This window comes from Bubalus bubalis, chromosome 5, assembly GCF_019923935.1.
Source record: "Bubalus bubalis isolate 160015118507 breed Murrah chromosome 5, NDDB_SH_1, whole genome shotgun sequence".
Classification (NCBI taxonomy): Eukaryota; Metazoa; Chordata; class Mammalia; order Artiodactyla; family Bovidae; genus Bubalus; species Bubalus bubalis.
The window spans coordinates 54,310,672-54,328,710 of record NC_059161.1 but is presented as its reverse complement, the minus strand read 5'-3'; the positions used below and the strand labels follow the sequence as shown (position 1 = coordinate 54,328,710).

Below are 18,039 nucleotides of genomic sequence, written 5' to 3'. Positions count from 1 at the left end.
ACAGAAACTGAGAAAGTCAGGCTGATAGCTAATCCATGTTGAGGCCCAGATATCCTGGTTTCTACCTTTTACTGGAGTAAAAGGGGAAGAAGAAAGAAGCCCCCTGGCCGGAAACCACATTGACTTCCTGGAACACCTAGAGAGAACTGCCCATGCTCAAACCAGGAAGGAACCCACAGCCAAGAGGATAGCGCTCCTGCAGACCCTCTCACCAAAACTCTCCATCCTCGGCTTTCTTGCCCAGCTGTTCTTTCTGCGTGGGGTCTATGTAATTCCACTCCGGTGCACTGGGAAAGAAAGAATAAAGTTGTTGTTTTAAGGAAGCAGAGGTGATGGTTCTTGAAGAGCTTGCTGCAGAGCAAGCTGTTTACTGCAGCTCTCAGCTTCCCACCCTCCCCACCTCCTGCCCCGCCACCAACCCCAAACATGGGGAATACCAAAATGACTGAGGGTGGGCGAGGGGTATGAGATGGTAGGGGATGCGGTTGGGGAGGGGACGGGACTCCACAGGCACTAGCAGGGTGACCCCAGACATGCAGCAGGAGGAACCCTCGGCCATGGCTTTACTAATTTCTCTCTCCAGCCAATCATGTCTGATTCAGCCCCCCAGGCCCTGGATCACAGGCCTGGGCAAGTCCAGGGGAAGAGCTGTGAGAATGGCCAGCAGAGAAAGGCCACCTCCTCCTCTTCTCAGTTGGGGAGACATCCTTCTGGCTTATCTGTCTGAGGTGAAGATACCGTGAGAGGGGCTAAGTATCTCGGACACATCAACGTAGGCCCCTTCCTGAGTCTGCGGAATGCCAATCACACCCAGTTTTGTGACAGTTTCCCTGGAGTAATGGCACCCTGCGAGGCCCCCTGATGGCAGCCTTTCCATGGCAATACCCACGTACTTTGTTCAAATGCCATCTCCAGCTACCTGACCTTTAAGAAGTGAGGTTTCCCTGAAATATGTATGCAGTGTCTAAATAACTAAGCAGCATCGATATCCATCTTAAAAAAAAAAATCCCTTCTCTGAATGCTTTCAGCAAAACGTGAAGACCTCCTCTTGGCTGCATGAACACCAGGACTAAGCCCAGCCTCTCCCTCCAGGGGGGCTCTCAGGTCCCCTAAGGATCAGGCAGGGGAGCTCTTAGGGCCTCTGTAATTCATGGAAACAGTCACTGAATCAGAACCAAAGCTCAGAATGTGCTTATCATAAACAAAGATTAGGAGACAAGCTGGAGAATTTGATATCTGACCTAAATATCCCAGTTGGTCTCTTAAAACTAATTGGAAAAAAAATTAATTTTAATTTAAAGATATTGGGCTGAGGCTAGGGGGAGTCTCACAGAGCTGCAGCACCCTCCCCCACAACATCCATATAGAAACACCCCAGGCTGCGTCTCCAGATGGTGGGGCCTGCCAGTCATCACCTCGAACTCCTGGACCTGTCCCAGCCTGTTACAGACTGAGCAGCATCAGGGAAAGGAGATAAAGTCCCATACGCCCTGTAAACAGCTTGGGAAACAGCTGCTGCTTAAAAAGGCCAAAACTCGGGGTTTCGATTTCATTCAGCCATGACGCGCTTTTGGGGCGGTTGGTGTTGGGTTTGGGTAAGGTTTTGGGTTTTGCTCCATCACAGGCAGCAGAATGACAAGTCTTTAATACAGGAGGCCATCTGTGGCCCTGGGGACGTGTGTTTCTTCGTGACACAAACCTGAAGGGAAGGACTGCAGTTATGAGCAGTAATGATGTGTGATTAGTTCATAAAAGTAATAAAGTTCCCTTCCAAAGCCCTGGTGGCGTCATGTAATACAGATAGCACATGGGGTGCACATGAGGCTTAAGGATGTGTTTTTTGGGGGGTTGTTTTTATGACCATTCCCATTTCTGGCAGGTCTTCATCCATGACACTGGTGAGTGCTCCATTCTCCCCCAGCGGCGCCAACCTGCGTCCTGCCTCCCCCGTGCCAGCAGCGCTAACTAGGGCGGAAACCAGACCATGCTTTCTCCATCCTCCCGCACCACGGTGGCACTGGTTCCAGAACACAGCTGTCCCTGGACACCACGGGAGGCCTCTGTCTGGGTTCAGGCACCATCTCTGAGAGGCCTGGGTCCCTCCAGTCATTAATGGCTTTGTCAGGAGAGATCAGTACCCGCCAGAAATGAGCTCTCAGCGAGCGGGCACCCCTCCCGTTCATCCTCCTGCCTGCGGCGGCCAGTGGCTCCTCTAAGATTCAGTTCCTCTTTCTAAGCGCATTTCTTCCTCGTGTTGAGGGGTTTGGCCTTTGTCAGAGTAACCAGACTTCGCGAAGTGGAAAGAATTCGATGGAGAGTGATGGGTCTCACCTTTGGATGACCGCCGTGGTACTCGGCAAACAAGCAAACCCTCGGGCGCTAAGCAAAATTCCACTGAGCTGCCACACTTGCAAACGCCAGAGCAGAGCAAGGAATCAAAGACTACTGCTGAGTGGGTTTTGTTTGGCTTTTCCCCACCTGGAACCATCGAACATTCTTTTCTAAACAGGCTGTGTGATTTGCGGACAGGAAGCGCTGCGAGTGCACTGCCCTGGGGGTCTCAGAATCACTGTGCGTGTTTCGACTGATGCCTTCCCCGCAGAGGGAGGTGGGCACGGGCAGGGAGGGAGGGGAGAACCTACTCGTCGCTCCAGGCCCCCTTCCACTCCACTTCGCCCCACGGGTTCCGGAGTCTGATCAGCCTCTCTGGACAGCCCCGGAAATCCACCTGCAAAGGCCACACACAAAGGCATCTGAATCTCCACACCCACCCCTGCCGCCCTGCGTTCCTGTCTGCACCTGAGGGACTTGCATTCAATTCCTCAAAGGCCCCTAAACATGTCTTCTTTTCACACAGTTTTTCAGGCCTTAGCTCTGTTTTTCACAATCTGGTTGAATAAATAGTGAGTCTAGCATAAAAAAACAAGCATCTGTCGGCTTTAACTTGACTTAAAATTTTATAGTTGACTGACTCAGTTCTTAATATATGAGACCCATTGATAATAAATGCCGTCCAACAAATACTAAGAGCAGAGCAATTAGCATTTCATAGGCCGGTGCGATGACCTGGGCACCAAGCTCAGCCTTTCAGATGCATTATCACCTCATTTAAACTTCACAACCATCCTATAAGCCGGGTGCTGTTATCATCTTCATTTTAATCTCCCTCAAAACTCTGAGATTCAGACAGGGTGGATATATGTACATGGATAACTGATTCACTTTGCTGTACACCTGAAACTAACGCAACATTGTAAATAAAATATATTCCAATAAAAATTTAAAAAACAACACTTCTGAGACCTAGACAGAGGGGTTGAATTATCCAAGATTACCTAGTTAGTAAGTAAGAGGTGGAGGACAGGCACCCAGGCAGCCTGTCTGAAAGCCCATACATTCATCCACCTTCCCCTACTCTCTGTGGAACCCCATTTGTGCATTTGCTCACATACAAAAACACGATGAACAGTTCAGTCTTCAGAATCTGACCTTCCTTTGTATCCTCTGTCATGCCCTCAGCCCAGTGTTTACACATTCATGCTGAATTCATGTTTGGAATTGACTTCATTAAGGAGCGTATTTGTGAAACACAAATACACAGAGTGAACATTAAGGCCTTTTTAATAAATAACAAAAACTAAGACACCATTGCATTTCCCTTTTTGCCTTAGCCCTCAGGAAACCCAAAGCAAAATTAATTTCTCCACTGGAGCACTGTCTTTAGCCTGGACTGTCTTCTGTGTTTTGCCTTTGTTGTACGGTTTTATTGAGTCTGTGCTTTTCATTGCAAACCACTGCACATCCTTTTTGGAAGCAGGCAGACTATAGTAAATAAAAATAATGAAAAGCTTAACCCATGCTTTCTCCTTGGGCTGGAGAGAAAGGAATATCTGCGTTCCCCTCACTATCACACCCCACCTTGAACGCTGGGGCATGTATTACTGCCTTTTTCACCTTGAGGATCCTATGGGTTTCCAGTGCTTAACCTGTACAAACATACCTCTTAGAAAGAGTGTGGATCTAACTGACAATTTCTACAACTTTCCTCCAAAACCTTCTGTCCCTTCCTGGCCACATCTCAGAGGAGAGCCTGCATTTAGTTAGAACCCATAAAGCTGTGGCTCAGAGAGGTTACAAAATCCATCTCTAAGTGGGTAAGAGGAAGAAGGGCCCTTGTAATGAGCAGGAGGATGTCAGGGGCTCTGTGCAGCCAGAGAGGCTGCACCCCAGCAGGGCAGGGAAGCACTAGGTGGTGATCCCCTCTCTTTCTCTCTAGAATGCCAGGGATTTACGGTAACACCGTCAGGCATTACCCTACCCATCCATCCCTGCCCAATTTTACCTCTTCGACTCCAGTGACAGAGTATGCGTGACCCTTAACCAGCTTCTGGCTGGTGATGGCTTCCGTTTCAGCTGCACTGGAGATCTGAATTGAGAATAAAGAAGTCCACTCAGAGTGGCTGACCCTGACCTTCTTGGGACCAGTCCTACAAGGCTTTCTAAGCACATGCTACACAGCCAGAGGGTCCCAGTGCAGGACTGGGGATATATGCAGGTGGAGCAATTAGCCCCAGGTAAACAGAGCTCTCTCCATCCACTCCTCTTTGATCAGGCCTGCCTGCAAGTCCTGGAAAATGACTTAGAAGCCTTTAAAATGACATAGGAAGCTGGGAAGTCATTTATTCCCCAAGAGGGATCCCACGACTGCCTGTAGAAGACTAACCATGACAACCCCTCTGGACCGGTCCCAGTTCACCAGCAGGGGTCCCCAGAGTCCCTCCTCAATAGTCCATACCTTCCCCAGGGTCCACAGCACTTCTCTACCAAAAAACACACATATCCTGCTGGGGTTTTTATAGAGAGGAGAAAGGGAGATTGTTCCCGCCTGGTCATTCATATGTGTGAGACCACCAGGTAAGGAGAGAAAGAGCAAGTGGAGGGGCTGGTGACATCCAGGCTCTGGTCTCCAGATCACCTTGGAACTGCATACCACCATCCCCCAGAAAGAGCATCACCCCTAGTTCAAAACCTCTTCCCTTTTCTTCAGTGAGCTCCAAGCCCCCATCATATATTGTTGATCACTGTATTTACAAAAATCCCAAGATTACTTAGCCAAAAGGGGATAGCAAAGGTAGGGCCCAGGATCGAGGGGTCAAGACTGCATTCTTAGGGCAATTCCTGCAGAACTAAAGGGGCTTGACACTTAGGGCTCCGAAAATTTCTGAGTTTATGAGACTCTGGTTCCTATCCATTAATTAGGTCTGGCCACAAGCTCCCACCTGCCAGGGACCAATATATCATGGGACTTACCCCATAAGCCCCAGACTCTGGCCCAAAGCCTTCCCAGCCTCGAGCCCCCGATCTGGTCCCTTCCCTACCACATGCAGGGAGGAGAAGCAAAGAGAAGCCATCTCAGCTCACGTCAATGGAGCAGGCCAGCAGAGACCCCGAGCGGAGGGCCTTCCGGATGATCTGGAACAGACTGGCCGGTGGCTTCTTCAGGTTATAAAACTCAGAGATGCCACCTGTGAAATCCTCAAACCCCTCCACCGTGGACCCTCCAGTGAGAGCCTCGTAAGAACCATTGAGCCTGTTGGACAAGAAAGAACACGGGTATCATCCACAGCCATTAGCAAGGGGGTCCCGTGGGATGGGGCAGGGGTGCTGCTAGGACATGGTGCGCCCTGGAGGGCACAGGAGGGCCTTAGTCAGCTTTGTCTGTGGGCCAAGGAGGGGTTTAGGCACAGTTTCACAAGGCCAGCTCAGCACTCTGCCAGGCATGAATCTCAGAACACCTCTCACAAAGCCAAGTGCTCTTTCAAAAAGCAAAGTGCAGGACTTCCCTGGTGGGGTCCAGTGGTTAAGAATCCGCCTGTCAATGCAGGGGACACGGGTTTACAGGACACAACTGAAGTCTGTATGCCTACAGCCCATGCTCCACAGCAAGAGAAGCCACCCTAATGAGAAGCCCAAGCATTGCAAATAGATAGCCTTTACTCACTGCAACTAGAGAAAGCTTGAGCGCAGCAACGAAGACCCAGCACAGCCAAAAAATAATACATAAAAATAAAAAGCAAAGTGTAATCCAGAGCTGACCTTGACATCTTGAGTTGAGGGCATGGGTAAGGATGAAGGGGACCCTCTCTCAAGGCTGAGAGGCCTCCTTTGGGGCTTGCTTTGGGAATAGGGCTGGGAAGGAACAGGGATTGCAGAAAAAGGGGACCAATCAATAAAATGAATTAAAAGAACCCCAAAGAAGACTTTGAACATTGAATGCGAGTGAAGAAGAATGACTTCCAAACAAAGGGTAGAGACTTTTGTGAGTCTGATATCTAAGCATATTTGCTTTATTCTTCTTCATCACTCTTTAAAAAACTCACATTGACCTAAGAACTGACCTGGAGGCTTTAAAAAGACAAAGCCAGCATCCCAATTCACACACTGATGTGGGACAGAGCTGAGCTTTGAACTCCTAGCCCAAATTTCTGTTTCTCTTAGTTATTGAGGATACTGTACATGTGGGGTCTAAGTGCTGGGAAAGACTTGGTCAGGGCACCCAGAGTCGGGGGGCAAGGGGCAAGCTCCCCCAGCTCTGCATGGTCTCCCAGCTCCTACCTGCACCACTTACTTGGCATAGGCCTTCTCCAGCAGCGCGCTCCAGAATTCACTGCCTTCTTCGGAATGCAGGAAGAGCAGCTTTCCATTCTTGGTGGGGAGCCTGTCGTCCACGACCACCTCCACCCACTCTCCATACTGCCAGAACTGGGGGAGGGAAATACAGCATCCGCTTACAGGGATGAGCTGACAGGCAGAGTCCGCGTCCTCAGGGGACCTCGGAAGGAGCCTCTGAGCTGGTTAATGCTCCAGCCTTTAATGAACTGGATCTGTCATTTAAGAGCAGGATCTGTCTTATTTGACCATGCCCACGGGAGATGCCAGTGAAAGCGGAAAAGAAGTCCAGAGGCCGAATTTGTGAATAAGAGAACCTGCACCACGCCGCAGCAGCAGTGTGTGACTCGAGCCCACATCTCCTGACCCTCCCTCCAAGTGCTCTCCTCAGGGCCACGTGCCCTGGAGGAGACGGGAGGGGATAGGCGAGTGGGTGATTGGAGGAACACGGCAAAGCAATGGTTCTCAAACTCAAGCACGCGTCGGAATGCCCGGGAGGGATTGTTAGAACCTAGGCTACTGGGCCCCAAACCCGGATTTCCGATTCTTGGCGTGGGTCCCCAGACTATGGAAAGTAGGGTCAACGCCCGAGAGCTAAGTGGGATACCTGAAAACGAAAGATTCCTGCATAGTTCTCCTGGAAGCTCTGGTCCCTGGGAACCACGCGGTACAGCAGCTCTCGGTTCAAGGTGAGGGAGGCAATGGCCGCCAGCAGCCAGCAGTCACCTGCGCCGGGTCGAGGGGGACACAGACTGGTCAGGCCAGGCCTGCAGGCTCGCTGCTTTATTTGATTCACTGGCCCGTTCAGTCCAGAATCATGTGACTCCCTTCTAGGTCAGATAGTCGGACTCTCTTCCTCAGTGTGTGAAGGTCCCGCAGCCTTCTTGGAAGTTCTTAGCTCCTCCCTCACCACCTCCCAAACACACATACACACACACACACACACACACATACGCTGACCATTCCACATGTCCTAAGCACTCAGGAGTGGAGTAGAAAACAGAAAAGAAGAAGCAAAAACCAGCCTCTTTGATTCCTTAACAGCAATGTTAAGAAAACATCTGGGGGACTTCCCTGGTGGTCCAGGGGTTAAGAATCTGCTTTGCAATGCATGGGATGCGAGTTTGATCCCTGGTCAGGGAACTAAGATCCCAAATGCCTCAGAGCAACTAGGCCCACATGCCACCGCTACTGAGCTCACGTGCCACAAGTAGAGAGTCCCTGTGCTACAACAAAAAACCCATGTGATGCAATGAAAATCCTGCGTGATCCCACATGCTGCAACCAAGACCCGACATAGCCAAATAAATAAATATTAAAAAGAGGAAACGTTAGGTTGGGGGAAACACTGAAACGATGTGGTGAGTGCAGGAGTGTGTGTGTGTGTGTGTGTGTGTGTGTGTGTGTGTTTTCCTTGCTCCTTGGGCTTGGGTAACAGAGTTGCCTCTTCGTGTCTGTTGGAGGACTGCCCTTTTACGTTTCAGATCTCACCATGACAGGCTTGATCTCTCATTGCTTTTAACACTCCTGAGATATTAATTAGCATGAAATTATCATACTTTTACGCACAGCAAATAAACATTGAGAGGTTAAAAATGATAGGGCTCAGCGCTGGTCACTTTGGAGATCCAACTAAATGCAAAAGAAAACAGAAAAATGCTTTCTGTACAAGTCAGGACACCCCCAGGCCCAAGCCTCTGAACACTGCCTCCCTGGAGGGCATCTTAATCCCCCATGGTGTTGACTCCAAAGGTGAAGCACAGGCCCCAGAAACCCTTTACTGACTTTAGCATCCTGGGGTGGATCTAGCATCCTGGAATTGATGTACACTTGTGCCACATCCATCTACCTGCTTATTCTACACCAGTCTCTGAGATCTCAGTGTCCCATGTGTGCTGCTTGTTGCATGAACGAGTAAGTCCATCCTCCCAGTCCAACAGCTGCCTCCTCCCCGCTTCATTCCAGAGCCCTACTTCTGGGAGTCTAGGGTTTGGTGACCAGTTTGTCCCATTCCTGTCCCACTCGAATGGCTCCAGAACCCAGCCCGTGTGTCACAGCCTTCTCCTTGTCCACAGAAACAAAATCTGAGCATCCTCACGTTATCTTCAGAGGAAGTCCCTTCAACCTTTCAGAGCTCCTCGGAGGACCTTGTCCAACTCCCTGTTTTCTTTCGATGCTGTGGCCCAGGTTGCATACATAATCCAAGATGTTCTCTCAGATGCAGGCTACCTGAGCACGCAGTAAGTGAATAGTGGGCCAGGAACCCACCTCCGAGCATCTGTCACCTGCTCAGAACAGCTCCATCACCAGCTCATCCCAGAAAGCCTTTTGGTCTACCTGCCCTCATCTCTCTCAACAGAGAGGTTTCTGATTTGGTCCCATAGTAATTCCTTTCCCTCTACCTTTACCCAACCAGGCTCATGTATTTTCTCTCTCTCCCTCTCTCACACACAGTTACTTTTTGAAGAGCTTTTCTGACCCAGAAGGCAGCCTACTCCCTGCCTCCCACTCTCACTGACAAATGCCCTCCTCCCTAAGGCAGCAGGGCCTCCAGGTGGGACCAGACCCAGTAGCCGGAGGAGATAAAAATTGGTACAGCAGGCCTGGGACTGCAGCTTCTCATTAAAGAAGACTCGAGGGGGCCAGTACCTGGTTCAAAGACAACTTCCAAAGAGTAGATAAAATAACATATTCCGTTCTCTCACTCCAGCCTTCTTCCTCTTAACACATGTGACCATCTCATTCCTCTGCTCAGAAATATTCGACTTCCTCCACTGCTCAAGAGCAAGATAAAAACTAATGGAGCATCAAGACCCTTCACGACATGCCTCCTTCCTACTTCTCCTGCCTGCCTCCCACTGTCCTCCCACCGTGAGTCTGGTCTCCAGATGAACTCGGAGCTGCATAAACACCATGCCCTGGTCTTTCCCAGCACGCGTGTTCACTCATCCATCCCCCGGCTTGTAGAGTCCTTGCTGTAACACCATCCCCTTTCTCCTCCTCCATGAAGCTTTCCCTGATGCTTCTCATCCTCCAGGCGCAGGCCCCCTCTTTTTCTTTGTGTTTCCCAAAGACCTTGTTTATATCGGGTTGGCCAAAAAGTTTGCTCAGATTTTTCTGTATGCTGTTAAGGAAAAACCTGAACTAACTTTTTGGCCAATCCAGCACTTCTCGGTGCACAAGCTCTTCCCTGTCTAATTCCTGACCCACCTCGGTGCCCCAAGTGCTCCATCCCCAGAGCCCCCAGTACCTTTCTGGGCCACTTGAATGACACTGTCTTCCCCACCGTCATCCCCACCCTGTCTCCCGCCCAGTCCTCTGCATCTCTTCCTCAGAACAGGCACATGGATCCCTTCATCTTGGCATCCCCAGCAGGTAGCCAACACATAGCAGGGACTCAATGAATGTTTAATGAATAAAAATAAATGTTTGCAAAGAAAGACAAGTATCATATGATTTCACTTATACGTGGAATCTAAAATATGATACACATGAGCTTATATACAAAGCAGAAACAGACTCATAGACATGGTAAACAAACTAATGGTTACCAAAGGGGGATGGGGAAGGATAAATTAGACTTTGGGGATTAGCAGATACAAACTACTAAATAAAACAGATAAACAACAAGGTCCTACCATAGCACAGGGAGCTATATTCAATACCTTGTAATAAACCATAGTAGAAAAGAATATGAGAAAGAATTTATATATGTATAACCAAATAACTTTGCTATACACAAAAGTTGTAAATCAACTATAACTTAAAAAATGTTTAAGAGTTTTTAAAAATTTGTAAATATGTGAAGGTAGTGCCAGTGGTAAAGAACCCAGCTGCCAACGCAGGAGACATAAGAGACGCAGATTCAATCCCTGGGTGGGGGAAGAGCCCCTGGAGAAGGAAATGGCAACGCACTCCAGTATTCTTGCCTGGAGAATCCCAGGGACAGAGGAGTCCAGAGAGTTGCAGAGTCAGACACGACTAAAGTGACTTAGCCCGCACATACATGACCAAATGAATCAATGACTCATATTTTTGTTCTTGTGCAAATTCCCAGCAGCACTTCACATGTTTGCACCTGAACGTCCCTGGTGTGTGGAGAGGTGGAGCCCAGCGAGGACATGCCCTGAACGTGACAAGAGTCACCTCCGCCAGTATCGGGGGCCTCAGCCTCTAGAGCTAGAGGGCAGAGGGAGACAAGGGAAGACCACTGCAGAGGCGCAGGCCTCTGAGAGTGGGCAGTGACTGGTCCACAACCCTCCCTGAGGCTGGTGGCCTCTCACCGAGATCCGAGCACACCTCCCTTCACAACGAGTTGCTGCCTTGGTTCTCCTCTGATACCAATGCTCTTGCTGCCAGACAGGCTGCTTCCAACAGCCCACCTAGCGTACTCCTTAGACATTACAATTCACCACGAGGACACGAAGTGTCCCTCAGCTGCTGACATCAAAGGGGCTGCCCAGCTGGAGGAGAGTTTAATTTGTTCTTAATTTGCCTCATTCCTGACTTTTCCCCGGGTCTGCCTGGCTCTCGCAGCCAGCACAGAGCTGCGAGGAGATGCAGCGGGTACCCGGGCTCTGGGATGCCTGCCAGGGGCTCCGTAAGATAGCGATGCACAATCATCACAAAGATGCTTTCTCTAAGGCACGGATCCAAACAAGCGTGTTCCTCTTCCGAGAACCCTCTTGGGAGGACAGACGTTTATGCTGTCGCTCAAAACATTTCAGAGATGTGTTTGGGGATCTGCCTGGACACCTGCACATATACATCGACTTCTCCTCCGTGAACTCACAGCTTGATCTTTGAGCACAATGTTAATATCCAAAAGCAACCAAGCGCTTTTGAATCTCAGTTTAGTGGTGAAAAAGATGACAGAAAAAACTGGGAAAGAATCTTGATGGTCAAGGCCCTCCTCCCCAGCCACCCTCCAACGAGGGCAGGTTCCGGTTAGAGAGTCACCGACCAGGGAGCTAGAGAACGGCTTCTGCATCCCTGTCCTCGTGGGAAGTCTGGAACCACCCGAGCTTTGTTCTTCCCACTCCTTCTTCAGGTTAGATAGCTAACAGGTTTAATATGTATTAAAATAATAAGCTGACTTATTTTCTACTCCACTCAAACTTCCCACTCATTGCATCAGCAGGCTTCAGGGCTCTAGTAAACAGCAGGTAGATCCCAGTCATTATAATGGAGCTGCTGCCCTGCTTTGTGAAAAACATGTTTTAAGCCACTGAGGAAATAATAATCCTGAGTCAGGCTTTGTTAAAAACAAACGAAAAACTCCAAATTCAAAAATTCCATTTACATGTTACCATCAAAGCTTGATGATCTAAACACCCAGTGTTAGGATAAGCCCTAGGTATCATGAACTGGGGCTATAATCTAAACGAATTTTTCAAGCATCAAGGGAAGAAGTGGAGATGCTTCTGGGCTACCGGGAGGAGAGAGAAAGAGAAAAAAAGAGAGAAAAGGTCAGACATTGGAATCCCTGTCATCATTCCTCTTCCACCGGGAGGTTGACCAATGGCTGGAGCAGCAACAATAGCAAAACCACAGAGAGTTTTAAAGAGGAAGCCAGAGCAGAGAGGATTAATGCCCAGCCTCCCACCGAGGACACGAGGAGCAGAATAAAAATGGCACCACGGAGAGCGCGGGGTTGGCGGGGTCGGGGGTGGCGGGGGTGCGCGCGGAGATGCGAGAAGGTGGTAAAGAGCGCCCTCTAGGGACTTCCTGGCGCTCCAGCAGCTGAGACTCCATGAGCCCAATTCAGGGGGCCAGGGTTTGACTGCTGGTCAGGGAATCAGATCCCACGTGTCACAACCAAGAGTTTGCATGTCGCAACTAACAGCTGCTGCAGCCAAATAAATAAAAATACTAATATGCTTTTTAAAAAAATAGCACCCTCAAGTCTTCCTCTGCCATCAGGGCTAAGGGCAGGGAAGAGAAGGCAGGTCAATCCCACCACAGAGGCCATGGGTGACCGCCTGGCTCAGGGCCATGGAGGTGTGCCAGTATACTGAGGCAAGCCTGGGTCAGCCAGGGAAGAAGGTCCACCAGACCCCAACAGCACCGCACACCATTCCCAGCTCCACGAAACCAGGGGGACACAGGGGCCAGCCACCCTCCTCAAATAGCCTGGAGGACATTTGGCCTTTCCTTCCATGCAGGCGCTGTCCTGGGGAGGCTGGAGAGGGGTCAGCCCTGAAGAAGCAAAAAAAAAAAATCACCCGAATAGAGAGACTGAAGGAGGAGCATTTACCCAAAAGGGACAAGAACCCGAAACAGGCGGAGGCAGAAATACCTTTTATTGGCCCGTTGCCGGGTCCCTCCCACTCACGGTCAGTGGAAATTGGGGCTCCCCAGCAAGCTGAGAGAAGCGAGGAGGATACAGAATGCATGACGATCGCATATCTGAATGTAATGCAGAGACTCTGACGTGCCTCTGTGAGCTTGTTTCCTAAAAACCCATCCTTACAGCTGAGGCCTCCTGCGTCCGCTCCTGGCTGTAAGATGGCTGCAGGGGTTCACACTCGGGCTGCTGTTTTCACTCTGCACATCAGCACCAAGCAATCGCTGATGCCTCTCTTCTCCCCTCCCTCCCATGGGTGGACAGGCCTTTTCCCGCCCTCTGCATTCAACTCCTGCCTTCTTGGATGAACTGAAGCACATACGCACATGCTTGTGGCCATTCTCGCTTTGCTGACAATTCTCAGCTCTCTGGCTAGACCAAAAGCTGACTGGAGGCAGGCAGTGAGCTCCTGTCTTCATAGACCTCAGCACACAATGCTTCAGTGAATGAAATCATTCCAGTAGGAAACTGGCCGGCTGATCTGAAAACTCATACCTTAATTACAAGCAAGAAAGTCTCAGAACTTAGCCCATTTAGCAGTTGAGATCTTGAACCAGGAGAAATAATACACCATACATTCATGCTGCATAAGACTAGAATCAGATTGAGAATTTAGAGTTACTATCCTAGTTAAAAGGGGCTTCCCTGGTAGCTCAGCTGGGAAAGAATCTGCCTGCAATGCAGGAGACCCCAGTTCAATTCCTGGGTCAGGAAGATCCCCTGGAGAAGGGATAGGTTACCCAATCCAGTATACTTGGGCTTCCCTGATGGCTCAGATGGTACAGAATCTACCTGTAGTCCAGGAGACTTGGGTTCAATCCCTGGGTTGGGAAGATCCCCTGGAAGAGAGCATGGCAACTCACTCTAGTATTCTTGCCTGGAGAATCCCCTTGAACAGAGGAGCCTGATGGGCTTACAGTCCACGGGGTTGCAAAGAGTCGGACATGACTGAGTGACTAAGCACAGCACAGCATCCTAGTTAATAAAGCTCCTGTAAGTTTGGGATTAACAGATATACACTATCATGTATAAAATAAACAACAAGGACATAATGGAAGCACAGAGAACTATATTCAACATCATAATGGAACCTAACAACCTAATGGAAAAGAATCTGAAAAAGGATACATATATATTATTTATGATTCTTCAAACAGAATCACTTTGTTGTACAACTGAAACTAACACAACATTACAAATCAACTTACTTTAATATTTTTAAAAGAAAAATATTAAAAATAAAAAATCTCCCATAACATAGTATATCCAGCCAGAGCAGGTTTCTCTAGCTGAGCACTGCTGACACTTGGCTGGATGGCTCTGTGTTGCCAGCCACCCTGTGCTCTGTAGATGTTCAACAGCACCCCTGGGCTCTGCCCACCAGGTGCCAGGACCACCTGCCTCCCAGCAGGACAACCAAAAATGTCTCCAGACACTGCCAACATGCCCTGGGATAGGGGATGGAGGATCATCTCCCACCCGCATTGAGACCTCATGAGCCAGAACATCCACAGCAAAATCGAGGGGTGAGAGAAGTCTGCGTTGGAGAAGGTTGGACAAAATGGCTTAGCATATGTCTCCAGTTCTCAACAATGGCTCAGTATGAAAATGTCACTGACGAGAATGATAATGATGTTTCCTTAGTCCATTACTCCTAGAGTCTTCTGGAAGCCACTTTCTTCTTCCCCCTTCCTTCTTTCACGCCTGTCTTCACTAAAGAAAATTGTTAACACCCAAAGGAAAGCTCTGACTTGCTCCTCAAGGTTAGCATCCAAGCCAGAGTAGGATATCATCTTAGCCTGCTTCCAGCCTTCGCTCATCTCAGGATCCCAGGCGTAGCATGATTAGACTTAGGCCCCTCTACCTGGATTTGGAAGAGTGACTGTTTGACCTCTTGCAGACCTCCTGAGCTATATCATTCTACCATTCTTCTTTTCTGCAAATCATACAGACGCCAACCTTCACTGTTGCAGGCCAAGGCAAAGCTAGACATTCCTGAACTTGCACGACATCAGTGCCACTGGGTCCCCTCACCCCCTCTGTGCAGCCTCGGTGGCCAGACTCCATCCTAGCCTCCAACCCCCTCTCTAGGGTTGGCCCAGGATCACAGATGCCTGCCAGCCCAGGAGAGTCTGGCTCCAGTTCTGCAAGGGTCTTTTGGCATCCTCAGGGGTCCTGTTTACTCTGACATTATTGTCAACTGCTCCCTGCTCCCCCAAGCCACATCACTCCCTCCCTGGAGCAGTGCCTGCCCAGGCTGGTCTGGTGGTGCACAGGACCAGGGGAATGAGTGAATCAGCCACATTCACACTCCCTGCATCCTACCAGAACCCTCCATTGACATTCCAGTCCTCTTTGAATCATTTAGTACATCTCCCCCACCTCATACCTGCCTCCAGCTCTCCTTGGAAAACATCTCTGGGAGGCTCCCTTCCTTCAGGTTTAGGGAGTATGTCTTGTATGTCAGTCACCATCACTGACCAGCACTTAGCAAGCATTGCTGGTGTAGGACACTGGGACAAGAGAGATGTAAAAGACATGACCCCTGCCTTCCGGAAGCCAGCAAGCTTAAAGGAGTCAAAATAGCATGGCTTTTGCCCTCAGAAAGCCTGGGTTTAAATTCTCAGGCCCTGCTTTGCCTGCCAAGCAACGTGTAGCAATTCCTTAATTCTTATGATCCACGGTTTTCTAATCTGTAAAATGGGTTTACGTCTCACAATTTATCATACAGGATCATTTGAGCAAAAAGAACTTTTTTGTAACAAGAGGGATGTTTAAACATAAATAGCAACTTCCAGTTGGGTAGAGAGGACTTCAGGACATAAAAAATATAAGACATGCACACGATGTACATGTAACAGCAGACATATTTTTAGAGGGTCTCTTGAGTATCTTGATTAATGGTCCCCTGAGCGTAAGCCAGCTTCTCTCTACCCCAACCCCATTTACCAATACAGTTTCAGGGAGGGCAGAGACGGATGAGCAATAAGAGGTGGGCTTTAAAACTCCAGAGCAAGGAGCAGGGGCCTGAATGGGGTGAGATGAGCCCAGAGGACAACGTCTCTTGGACCCTCCCCAGTTGGGATTCAGAGAAAACCACTGGGGGGAAACTTCTACACCACAGAGGGAGTGGGCAGCCTCCACAAAATTAAGAATGTGGTGAGCCATGAGCTGACTCTCAGAAAATCCCCCGAGCTCCCCTATGGCCTCAACAAAAAAAAAAAAAGGCAGAGGCCACCAGCATGCAGGCAGGAAGCAGGCTGAGCAACCCTGGCAGACACAGCTAGTCTGCACACGGGCCCCAGCCGACCGGGCCTCCGGCATCATCTTGGGCCTCGGTCACCATCTTAGGAAGGAGAGGGCAGAGGAGAGCGATCTGGAAGGCTAAACGTTTACCCCAAGGGACCGAGCTACACCAAAGAAGGCTCTTTCAACTACTGGGTTGGACAAAGTTTCAGGCTGAACTGGACAAAATGTAGTTCCCCACTTCGCTAGGCAGGGCTCCTGAGGAAGAGGAAAGCAGCTTTAGATCTCAGACATGCGCTAAGTGCCAAACCCAGAGACTCCAGAGAGGCTGCCTGAGATGAACTTTCATGAAGTCTCCCGCGATAAGCGACGTTTCTGCTCAGAAGCGATGACTCCAATGGCCTTTCTAGGGCCAAACAGGACCCTCTGTGCCTCCTGGAATAGCCGCCGGGGGCTCTCAGGCTCCGTCTACGGCGTTCTCTTTCCTGGGTCAAAGGAAACGCATCCGGGAACTGGTCACACTCACACGGCAGACATGAGCCTCTACATCCGGCTTCTCTGCCCGGGTCCATGCAGCGTTAGCACTTCCCGATGTGGGTCTCGCGTAAAGTGCCTGCACCTTCTTGGAACCTGCAGGTGTACTCTGGGCTAAAGGACTGTGCACATGCCGTCCCCAATAAATCCTGCCAAGTCCTGAGGTAGATTAATCTGATGGTTTCTGTGAGTTCTTACAAAATGGAAATGAGAGGAAAAGGCATTCCAGACTCAGCCCTTCATCTTCCAAGAGTTTCCCTGAAATCGCATAAGTGCCCCCGTCCTTGTTAGTGTTCCCCACAGCAGGAGGGTGTCTTCCTGCATTTGAACCTTTCCGGCTCCGCACGGGGTGAAGCAGGCATCTAGTCCCCACTTTCCAGATTCGTAACACTGAGGCCCTGAGCAGCTCAAGGTCAGTCAGTGTCAGAGTCAGGTCTAGCCCAGCAAGATGATTAGCCTGCTGCATTCCCACACCCCGCGGAGCCCTCGGAAGCCAAAGCAAATGGAATTATCCCACCATATGAAATGTTATGCCCTAGATGTCTGGGCAAGAGGATCATTTGCAGGATTTCATGAAATTGATGAAAGTGACTTTGGAGACCTGTTCCTCAACCAAACCCAAAAAGAACCTGGCAGAGTGACAGCGGTGACAGCTAAGGAAGAGAAGACGGGGTTCCAGGCACAGTGGGCACTGCAAGGGAACAGTGAGAGCATCGAAGGATTGAAAATGGACCTTGGGGAAAGTGGGGAAGCCTTGAACGTTTCCATGATTCTGCATCAAAAGTCAAGGGAGAAGTGGAAGGTGTCACATCCCATGGCCTTGTCTTTTTTTTTTTTTTTTTTAATTCAGAAAAAACACACCCCTCAAAAGTCAACAACTGGGACTTCCAGGGTGGTCTGCAGGTAACACTCCCAGCTCTGAATGCAGGAGGCCTAGGTTTGATCCCTGGTCAAGGAACTAGATGCTGCATGCCTTAACTAAAGATTCTGTGTGCCACAATTAAGACCCAGTGCAGCCAAATAAATAAATAATATTTTTCTTTAAAAAAATCAATAATTGAAGCAATCTAAATATCTATCAATAGATGAGTGGATATAAGAAGATGGGGCCGATACATACAATGGAATACTATGCAGCCATTAAAAAGACTGAATTTTTGCCATTTGGTGACTGCCAAGGTCTATTGAAAGGGAGAAGTGGAGAGATATTAAATTGGTATAAAATTTCAGTTGTCTAAGATTA

At 49.4% G+C, this 18,039-nt stretch overlaps 1 protein-coding gene across 8 annotated transcripts in view; it reads right to left on the bottom strand.

The window, feature by feature from the left end:
* CAPN8 (calpain 8) overlaps positions 1-18,039 on the bottom strand; it is a 67,893-nt gene that overhangs the window by 24,988 nt on the left and 24,866 nt on the right. For 7 of the 8 annotated variants that reach the window (XM_006057242.4, XM_044943148.2, XM_045165751.1 and 4 more), the window contains exons 3-8: positions 7,278-7,396; positions 6,630-6,763; positions 5,423-5,591; positions 4,344-4,427; positions 2,644-2,729; positions 213-287 (exon numbers count right to left, since the gene is read on the bottom strand). In XM_006057242.4, the coding sequence (XP_006057304.4) occupies positions 213-287; positions 2,644-2,729; positions 4,344-4,427; positions 5,423-5,591; positions 6,630-6,763; positions 7,278-7,396 (667 nt within the window). Of the gene's footprint in view, positions 1-212; positions 288-2,643; positions 2,730-4,343; positions 4,428-5,422; positions 5,592-6,616; positions 6,764-7,277; positions 7,397-18,039 lie in introns of all 8 variants that reach the window. The other variant, XM_044943149.2, reaches the window with a different exon arrangement.